Below are 10,602 nucleotides of genomic sequence, written 5' to 3' on the forward strand. Positions count from 1 at the left end.
TTTTTTTTTTTTTTTCCAGGGTAGAGGGGTTTGAAGCCAGCTTCCCAGCCTACATTTCTGTATCTCCACATTCGTTCCTGTCAGCAGGATCACCTTTTATCCTGTCTAGGTACCATCTGTGTTTTTATGCACTCAATGCATTTTCTTTAAGTTAATTCAGCCTTGAAATATTAACATATTTCTCTAAAAAGGGAAACTCATTTCCCCTGCTGGCAAAGTGACAACATCATCAGTGGCCATGAAGAGGAGTAATTGCAGGGAGACTGAGCAGAGTCAATGCCAACTGCTCTTGTCTGCTGGAGAGGGCTCTGAGCCTCAGGCCTGAGGAGCTGCCAAAGGCCTTCTAGCACCTAATTAAAATTACCTCCTCGTTCTGGCCACAGGAATGGGCAGGCGAGAAGTGGAGAAGGAGTAGTTGCTCCCATTTGCTTGGATGTCAGTCAACGCCATGCTTTGGCAATACCTAAAGGTCTCTTGTTACTCCAGAGGTAAGAACACCTGACAAATGATGGCTCTAACGGCTCTATTCCCAAAGAAGATGAACAATTGCACCTAGGGTCCTGAAACCACAAAGACTCTGCCCTCTCCCTATGCTGTCCCAAGAGGACTCTGCTTATACAGGATTTAAGTCCTTCTGCTTTCTCATTCATATTTTCCTGCCGGAAGCAGAAACAACCTGTTGTAAATAGAAGCTATAATTTCTAGTAAGTATAGCTCACAGCAGCTTTTGAGCATATATTGCTGGCTCACAACCTGAAAAACCTAGGAGAGGAGGAAAACAGAGCTGAGTAGATGCATGGGGTGCTCAAAAATAATCCCCGTGCAGCAAGCAGATGGATCAAAGGAAGAGTGAGCAGGGGCCACAAGTTGGCTCTGAATGTAGACAGTCACCTCACCATGTTCTTAACCATAGGTCATCAAATACACTTAATTCATGGACACGGGATACTTAGGTTGTGAAATGAATTCAATATGGCCTTGCTGAGATTTCAATGGTGCTCTGAGTGCATGAAGGAGATACAGTTGATAAAAAGAAGTAGGAGAGGGAAGATTCCAGATTACTGTGGCTGAGCTATATAGACCTGGGTTTCTAATGACTGTTCAAAGGTTCAAAGCATAATTTAACTTTAAAAAATGCTACACAGATTTACTTGCCACTGGGCATTTCAGAGCTCTAAAATGTTTGTGCACAGCAAGTAGTTCACCAAGAGATGTAATGTCTCCAGTTTCCCAAACATACTTACCTATGCTATTACAGTCGCTGCCTTTGTTCTTGTGTATACTTTACAGAGAATACATTGTTGGGTAAACTGAGTTATGTAATATCCTCTTGGATGTGTAACAACTATACTCGGTTAAAAACAAAGACAAAAGACTAATTCCTTGTAGATGTATGATGGGCAAGATGTACTGGTGATGTTTAGTAGCTGCAAAGGTAGACTCTATAGTAATAAGACAGGCTTGATTAGGATTTTGGTTTGGGAACACGTAAATGAGACACGGGCAACAGCTGGAAGTAACAAAATAAGATGCAAAAGCTCCAGTAGGAATTGGCTACCTTAGGCAGGGTTACTAGTTAATGGGAGATATCCTTAAGGATTACCAAAATCAAATGTCAGAAATAACACAGAGATCAGCAGTGGGAAAATTGCAAGGAGAAATGAGAGGGAGGAGAAAAGGAAATAAAAGCTTCAAAGGAAGAAAATGATGAAGACTCCCAGTAAGTCCAAACGAAAGAGTCAGGGAGACTGCAGAGCTGCGCAAACAAGGTCATTTATCTTCCCAGGTAAAAGTAGACAGAAGTAGAGGAAGCCTGCCATTGCTGAACTGTGATGAGGGACAGGTAAAAAGGAGCCCTGTGCATTTAGGAGGGGAAGGGGAGGGTGAAAAGGAGGTGTATCAGAGGAATAAAGAAAGAGACCGGAAGAAACTTGAGTGTTGAGCGATCTTAGACTCCATATACGCCTTCAGCACTGCAGGTATGGCTAACTCAGAGCATCACACCCCTTCCTTTCTCCTGGAAGACATTACAAGCTGGTCACGACACTCTCTTCCTTCTGGATATAGATTTATCTTGAAATCCTTAACACAACACACTAGGTAACTCCTAGCAGTTTGTTAGATTTGAGCTTGATTATGATGCCTGTGTTCTGTGTGTGTTAAACAATTCAGAATACCATCTGTCATGGTTCGTCATATTCTCTGATGAGAGGAGACTCAAAAGAGCATCCTTGACCGTAAAAGCACAACATTTTGACATGAGGAGTTTATGTGCCTGGATGCCATAACCTCTACAGATGTGAGCAGATAGATTAATTCAGGTGTACCCTAACACTAACATAAATATTTTATACTCAATATTCCCAAAATCATAAAAATATATTCACCATTTATGTTCTCTCACCTAGTAAAGTGACATGAGTTACCTTTCTAAAATGTCCACTGTGAGACAGCAGGTGGGAAAAAGCAGAGCTTTCTTCCCTTCCTCTCCTGTAGCCCCATAAGGAGTCCCTCCTTTAAAAAGTTTGGCAGAACCATTGCAATGTCCCTAGTCACTCAGTTCCCTCAACCCCTACCATGTAACACACAAGGTTGAAAAAGCTCCTGTAAACAGAACCACACAATGGCATTGATAAAGATCAGGTCACTTAAGGAAACATCAGGCTTTTATCAATGGCAGTAAAAAGGAACTGTGGTATCTTCAGTGTGATACAAGGATTTAAAAGGAAGAGTGTGTGTGGGTAGAGGGGGTGGGGGTAGAGGTATGACGGGGGTGTGTGTGGGATAGCATGCAGCAAGTCTCATTGGCCTCCATTCCCTCTTGAATGTTCATTAACCCCCCCCACCCCCATTTCTGGGCATCTGATGCTTTGCCTATTCATACAAAGAACCACTTGAAGGTACACAATACCCTCAGCTCTTCTTCAGCCTGAGCAACATTCAATGCTTCCTTTGAACTATTTTATTTGAACACCCTGGTGAGTTATTCATGTTCTGCCAAACAGCTCCTAATGCTCTAAGGGGGAGTGGGGAGCGTTACCTTCTGATGACTCTTATGGACTAATGCCAGCCACAAAGATGAAGATGCTCATTCTACTATGCAGGCATCATGGAGACTGAGAAAGAAAGGATGGGGGCAGTGTTGCTGCGGGAAGGGAGCAGTGATCTCTCATTGCTCTGTGAGGCTGGGGAAGCCTAGTCTCCAAAATAGATAAATCTTCACTGCTGTGCTTCCCAACACATCTATGTGTTCTTCTTTGTCACAGGGCCATTGCTAATCACAGCACCATTCACAAGCTCTTCAAATCCATGGGCACTTCATAACATGAGAGCAGATGTCTCCTGCATCCCAAGAAAGGCCTCTTCAGAAGCTGGTTCATGTCTCCCTGGTCTCTCATCTCAAGACACCTTTCCCTCTCTTTATAGCCATATTTGTCTCCAAGTACCCATGGGATATCGGTTCTGACCTCCTCTGCCCTTCATGGATACCCACTGATGCTCAAGTCCTTATATCAAATCACAGAATACCTAAAAATAGCCCATGTACATCCTTTTATAGACTCAGGACCATCTGTAGGTCAAAGGTACCTACTCTAGAAAGAGTTGCACAGTCATGTTTAGAGACTAATGACAACTCTGTACACAATCTAGGTCCACACAATATTCTTTTTGTTTGTTTGGTTTTGGTTTTGGTTTTATTGAGACATGCTTTCTCTACGTAAGCTGCCTCTCCTACAACTTGCTATGCTTGTTATGTAGACCACACTGGCTTTGAACTGACAGAGATCTACTTGTAAGTGCTGGAATCAAAGGCAATGCCTGGCCAATATATATATATATATATTGTTAAAAACTTTCAACCCACAGTTGGTTGAATCTAAAGATGTAGAAAGTATAGGTAGACTGTATTCATGCATACACATTTGTGACTATTCCCTGCTGTCCTCATTTAACTGAGAATGCTGTAAGGCTACAGCAGTACAAGATCTTGTGCACATGCAAGCGTGCACACACACACACACACACACACACACACACACACACACACACACACCACAGTGATATGTGGCTAAAGGCTTCAGAAATGGGACTGTTGCTTCAACTCCCCATTACAGTTTTGAAGGAACATGGATTCTCGTCTCAGCTGTTAAATAAAACTGGTGTTGAGGCTTCAGATATACCCAAGTTGGTAGACTGCCTGCCTCATATGTATGAAGTTCTGAGTTTGCCCCCCTGTACTCTATAAATCAGGTATGGCGGCATATGTCTGAGATCCCTGCTCTTGGGAAGTGAAGGTATTGGGGAGGAGAGGGTTCATAACCTCAAGGTCATCCTTGCCTACATAGCAAGTTTGAGGCCAGCCTGGGCTACATGGAATTCTGTTTGTTTTTAAAAAATGGAGTCAAGTCACCTTGTATGGTAGCACTGGTATGGGTCTCCTAGGTTTTTCTGGGAAAACAGACCTTTCTTGTGAAATTGGCACAAACAAAAGCAATGTCGACAACCTCTGGAAGATAAAACATGGAGAAACTCTACTCACGTTGGTTTAGAAGCCTCTGCTTGATCAGTCTGAAGTTTCTCTCCACCCTCCACCTCCATTGTGCAGTACACAATTCGATTTGGAGCCAAGGACTTAAGGCCTTGGACTTCCATGATCACCACCTGAAAGGGAATCACATAAGATGGATTGAATCCCAGAGCCAGGGGTGGTATCACCTGCAGGAAGAGAACAGAAGCCACAGTGAAAGTAGACAGGGGGGAGGATGGCTTCCTTCATTCAGACTTTATCAATGACTCAGGACTCAGGACCTTCTAGGGATGTAGTTCCTTACAATGTAGTAGATTGAGAGATTGTAGCTGTTGAGAGGGAACAATGTGGCTCATTCACTCACTCTGCAGAGTTGTGAACTGTGTAGAAGCTTGCTGCTAGGTAAGCATCCCACCTGTGATACACCCTTCATCCTCCTTCCTTCCTTCTTCCCTCTCCCACTCCCTCCTCCTTCTCCCTCCTTTTTATGCCCCCTTTCATTTTTATCTCTCTCTTCTTCTTTCCATGTCTCTTTCTTCCTACTTCCTCCCTCTACCCATTTCCCTCTTACTTTGTTTTCATTCTTTCTTTCTCTCTCTTTTGGGTCAGGGTCTCACTTAATTGTCCAGGCTGATCTTATATTTGCTGTATAGCCCAGGCCTTGAATTACTACCAAGTAGCTAGGATTATAGGTCTGGCTCAGCAATTATCCTACAGGTTTAGCAAGATTTGCTTATAGGGCCGGATGAGTAAGGGGAACCGGGCTACTCTTTTCATGTTAACCAAATAGGAACCAAAGGCTTTCTCCCAGTTTCTTTAAAAATTCTAGCTTTTGGGTCAGCACTTGGTAGAAGCTCAGCCTGTGAATTAGCTTTTCCCTGGATTGTAAGATAAGCAAGAGTGAAGTCCTAAGATACAGAGCTAGCATCATGCAGTTTTAGGGCTGCAGATCAGGCAGAAAGTAGCAGGAACTAAGGCAAGCTGGAGCGCACAGGCTCCACCTACAGGGGAAACTAATACTTCTCTGTCCCCAGTTCAATGACCAGATAACTCTGCTTTTTTTCTGCTCGAAGAGAGAAGTCTCAGTCAAAATTATGGTCAGAAATTTGATTTAGAAATGCTGACACTCTGAAATAAAATGTGCCAACTTCATGTATATCACTTTCACAGTTATGATCTTTGTGTGCCAAACCCAAGCAGATCTTGCTCTATGTCTCTAGGCTAGCCTAAATTCACTTACAACTTCTGGAATTCCTTATCCCCATTGTAAACTCCATTCAATCACCCTCTATCTCTGCCACAGGAGCAAGAGGAAGAGAAAAGATGAGACTAACTTAACCTTCAGAATAAAATGACGTATGTTAATGATCCACACTGAGTAGCATTTAGGGAAAATCATTCTTTCTACAAAAGAGTAATGGCATTACAAAGGAAGAGAAATGGGTATTGGAAAAGACATATGCTTCTAGGGGCTTGAATTCAAAGAAGCACATGTGGAGTGTATAAGCCTTCATTTTGCTATGTGATAGCCCACAGATTCTCTCTCTCTCTTTTTTTATTAGATGTTTTCTTTATTTACACTATCTCCTTTCCCAGGTTCCCCTCCAAAATAAAATAAAATAAAATAAAACAAAACAAAACAAAAACGAAAACAATCCCCTCTTCCCTCCCTTCTCCCCCTGCTCACCATCCCACCCCCTCCTGCTTACTGGCCCTGGCATTCCCCTACACTGGGGCATAGAACCTTCACAGGGCCAAGGTCCTCTCCTCCCATTGATGACTGACTTGGTCACATGCTGCTGAGCTATGGGTCTCCCCATGTGTACTCTTTGGTTGGAGTTTTAGTCCCTGGGAGCTCTGAGGGTATTAGTTAATTCATATTGTTTTTCGTCCCAAGGGGCTGCAAATCCTTCATCTCCTTGGGTCTTTTCTCTAGCTCCTTCATTGGAGATCCTGTACTCAGTCCAATGGATGGTTGTGAGCCTCTACTTCTGTATTAGTCGGGTACTGTCAGAGCCTCTCAGGAGACAGCTATATCAGGCTCCTGTCATCTAGCACTTGCTGGCATCCACAATAGTGTCCAGGACAAAACGGCAACGAACAAATTGGGAAAAGATCTTTACCAATCCTATATCCGATAGAGGGCTAATATCTAATATATACAAAGAACTCAAGAAGTTAGACTCCACAGAAACAAATAACTCTATTAAAAAATGGGGTATACAGCTAAACAAAGAATTCTCAACTGAGGAATACTGAATGGCTGAGAAGCACCTAAAGAAAGTTCAACATCCTTAGTCATCAGGGAAATGCAAATCAAAATAACCCTGAGATTCCACCTCACACCAGTCAGAATGGCTAGGATAAAAAACTCAGGTGACAGCAGATGCTGGAGAGGTTGTGGAGAAAGAGGAACACTCCTTCATTGTTAGTGGAATTGCAAGGTGGTACAACCACTCTGGAAATCAATTGGTGGTTCGTCTGGAAATTGGACATAGTACTACTAGAGGACCCAGCTATACCACTCCTGGGCATATACCCAGAAGATGCTCCAACATGTAATAAGGACACATTCTCCACTATGTTCATAGCAGCCTTATTTATAATAGCCAGAAACTGGAAACAACCCAGATGTCCCTCAACAGATGAATGGATACAGAAAATGTGGTACATCTACACAGTGGAGTACTACTCAGCTATTAAAAACAATGAATTTATGAAATTCTTGGGGAAATGGATGGACCTGGAGAGTGTCATCCTGAGTGAGGTAACCCAATCACAAAAGAACACACATGGTATGCATTCTCTGAAAAGTGGATATGAGCCCAGAAGAAAAGAATACACAAAGTAGAAACCACAAACCATAAGAAACTCAAGAAGAAGGAAGACCAAAGTATGAATACTTCGTTCCTTCTTAAAAAGGGGAACAAAATACCCATGGAAGGAGTTGTAGAGACTAACTGTGGAGAAGAGACTAAAGGAAGGACAATTCAGAGACTGCCCACAGATTCTCAATCAGAGTGTATAGGAATCACTTGTAAAGCAGAGGCCACTAGATTTGCCTTCTTGAGCATCTGCTCAGTGGGTTGGCTTGAACCTAGGACTCCTCCTCTCAGATGGTGTCAGGTGCTGCTGCTGCTGCTGCAGAGGCCACACTATGAGAGAGCCCAGTAGCTGGGGTGTTGGGAAATAATCTCACACTTAAGTCCCTTCCATTTTGTTTCTTTTCCTTTCTTTTTTTTTTCAAATCTTCAGGGGCTTCTTTTTATTCTTTTCTTTCTTCCTTGAGAGTGTGTGATACGCATGTGCAGATGTACATGTGGAAGTCAGAGGATAACTTCAGGTGTCAGGCCTTGCCTTCCACCTTGTTTGAAACTGGGTCCTTTGCTCCCTGAGGTGTACAGTCCTGCTTGCTTTCCACATCACTGCTGGAGTGATGGGTATAGATGCTCACAGCAGCTTCAGACAGGATTCTACAGGTCTAAACTCTGGTCCCCACACTTTCCTTGCCCCCACCTCAGTGACTTTATCTGTGAAGCAGGGATATGATATGTTCCTATGAGGCTAGAAAGACAAATGTCCATAACCAAAAGTTTTCATACTGGGGAAGAACCATATACTTAGAAAAAAGGGGAATATGCCTTGGAAGGAGAACAATTTTGAATGTGAAGGACCTCACTTTAAATAGGATTCATTCTGAGCCTTCATTAACTATGTAATTTGCAAGTGTTAGGCTTTGTTTGCACATCCGAAAACACCTCCAAGGCCCTTTGTGAAGAAGGGTTCACACAGCTGCCTTCTGAAAATACCTGTTGCTTTTTGTGGCTTCACTCCCTTGCCCACATTCACAGCACCTTGGGCCTGGTTTTTTTTTCTGTCTTGTCACAAACTGAGCTTGCTCTCAGTCTCTTCCAGCCATTCAATTCGTTGATTATTGGAAAAACATTTTGCAGCATTGTACAAATCTGAATTGTAGCCTGCCCCGATGCTAGGATAGTCTATTTCCACCTGCTCCTGCCTCCACTCATTGTGTTCCACTCTCCAAACGCATCCATGAATAGAGGTGCGAAGGCTTTGGCTTGTGGTTTTACTACAGTGTGCATTTAGTTTTCCAAATAAAAAGTAAGTGGAGTCCCAAGGGCATTGCAATCTGTGCTTGTATTTACAAGCCAAAGCCATTTGAATCCTGCATGCAGAGAGCATGGCTGAGGCCTCACCTACACCTGTATTCCAGGTAATTAATAGAGGGCTAATCATGAAAGTTACATAGTTAAAAGCTTCATGAAAGTCAGGAAAATACTTTCCCCCCTCCCATATGTTGGTAGACAAGAGTGGCTAGGGAATAAATTGCCACCTTTAATTGGCAGTAAGCAAACCCAAGGGCACCAAAAGAATAACACTCAGTACTTCAGGTCACAGTTCTAAAAAAAAAAAAAAAGACAAAGTTTCTGTGAGGTTACAGAAACTTCTTCTGTATTCTTCTCACACAAAGAGTTCTGTATTTAATTGAGATCCACCTTTTCTGACACTGTGATGGGCTGATTGGAGAAAAAAACCGACTTACCCACAGTTAAGACACAGGGTCCTTAACAGGCCAGAAGGTAAGTTATCCTTTCCACACACTAGTTAAATGTACAAAACTATCATCATGTCTCTTGGTCTCTCTAAATCTGAGATCATCAGACAATTCCTATAGGATTTTAGTGCTCTCTCTCTCTCTCTCTCCCTCTCTCTTTCTCTTCTCTTTTTCTCATACAAGAAAAGATTTTGAGCATTTTTTTTTTACCATAAACCAATAATAAATGTTTATGGGAATAAAGTGGCATTGCTTGACTTGAACATTATAAAAATGTATCAAAATATCACAGGGTACTCAATACACATCTATGTCACTTAAATGTGTGTGTGTATGTGTGTATGTATGTATGTATATATGTATGTATGTATGTATGTTTATACAGATTTTGAGTGATTTTTGGCCTTTGATAAGTTTTAAGTGATCCCTTAACTTTGGAGTATGTAAAAAATACATAAATCCAAGTCAAGTGGAACGAGCTGGTAATTTCTGTAGGAGGCAGTGGCAGTAGGGTTACAAGTTCAAAGCCCACAAAGGATACAGAGTGAATTCAAAGCCAGCCTGGGAGACTGAAGGAGACCTTCAGAATAAAATGTAGAGACTAGAAGTATAATGGTCCAGGGGTAGAGGGTTAGGGTAGAACGTGCAAAGCCTGTGTTCAATCCCCAGCACTACAGATGTAAAGCAAACTGTAAGACTCTGATGAGCCTTAGCTTACCAGGCTCCCTGACCCCCCACCCGCACCCCCACCCCCAAGTGAACAACTCAATCTGGGGATCAATGCAAAAGCAAGAGGAATTTATTTTTCTAGCATGCTAGGGTAATCTTCCTGCACCTGAAGGAGAGGCGGCAACCCTGGGTGGCTCATTTGGTGAGTTTTTATACAGTTTCCAGGGGTGAAATAGAGCATCAGCAACTAGGCACAACATGATTGGTGGAACAGTATTCCCTTAAATTGATTGGTCTTTAGGGAATGAGGTAGTAGGGACTTTGTTAGCCTCTTCCTTCCAGCCTATGTGCTCTCTGACCTGTCTTTTCCAGGAGGGGAGGGGTGCCTGGTAGAATTTTCCAATGGCCCTGAACTGACCACTTCACAAACAACCCCTGTGCTTGAATAATTTGTTAAAGTACATCCCAGTCTGCCCTGTCTCCACACTGCTTTCTTGAGGCACATTTTAGGAGCCATACAATTCTCCCACTCTAGGGTACAGCCCTGTGACTTTTAATAAGCTTTACCAAGCTGTGAGGCAATCATCTGAACTTGCCTTAGGCCACACTCCCCAGCAATACATCTTATGAGCATTTCTATATTCAACCTTGCATCACATTGCTATTAAGCTCTCTAATCCTATAGATTACCCTTCTATAGATTAGTGTTCCATATGAGTGGGGTCATACTATCATATCACAAGTTAGCTTCTAGCACTAAGTATTATATTGATGAGGTTCATTCATATCAACATGTGCATCAAGAGGTTTTTTTTTTTTTTTTTTTTTT

General features: G+C 42.5%; 1 protein-coding gene across 29 annotated transcripts in view; it reads right to left on the bottom strand.

The window, feature by feature from the left end:
• Window positions 1-10,602, bottom strand: part of Cadps (calcium dependent secretion activator) — a 470,401-nt gene that overhangs the window by 232,166 nt on the left and 227,633 nt on the right. For all 29 annotated transcript variants that reach the window (XM_031345056.1, XM_031344954.1, XM_031345138.1 and 26 more), the window contains exon 6: window positions 4,541-4,662. In XM_031345056.1, coding sequence (XP_031200916.1) covers window positions 4,541-4,662 — 122 coding nt within the window. The remainder of the gene's footprint in view (window positions 1-4,540; window positions 4,663-10,602) is intronic.

This window comes from Mastomys coucha, unplaced genomic scaffold (genome assembly GCF_008632895.1).
Source record: "Mastomys coucha isolate ucsf_1 unplaced genomic scaffold, UCSF_Mcou_1 pScaffold10, whole genome shotgun sequence".
Taxonomy (NCBI): domain Eukaryota; kingdom Metazoa; phylum Chordata; class Mammalia; order Rodentia; family Muridae; genus Mastomys; species Mastomys coucha.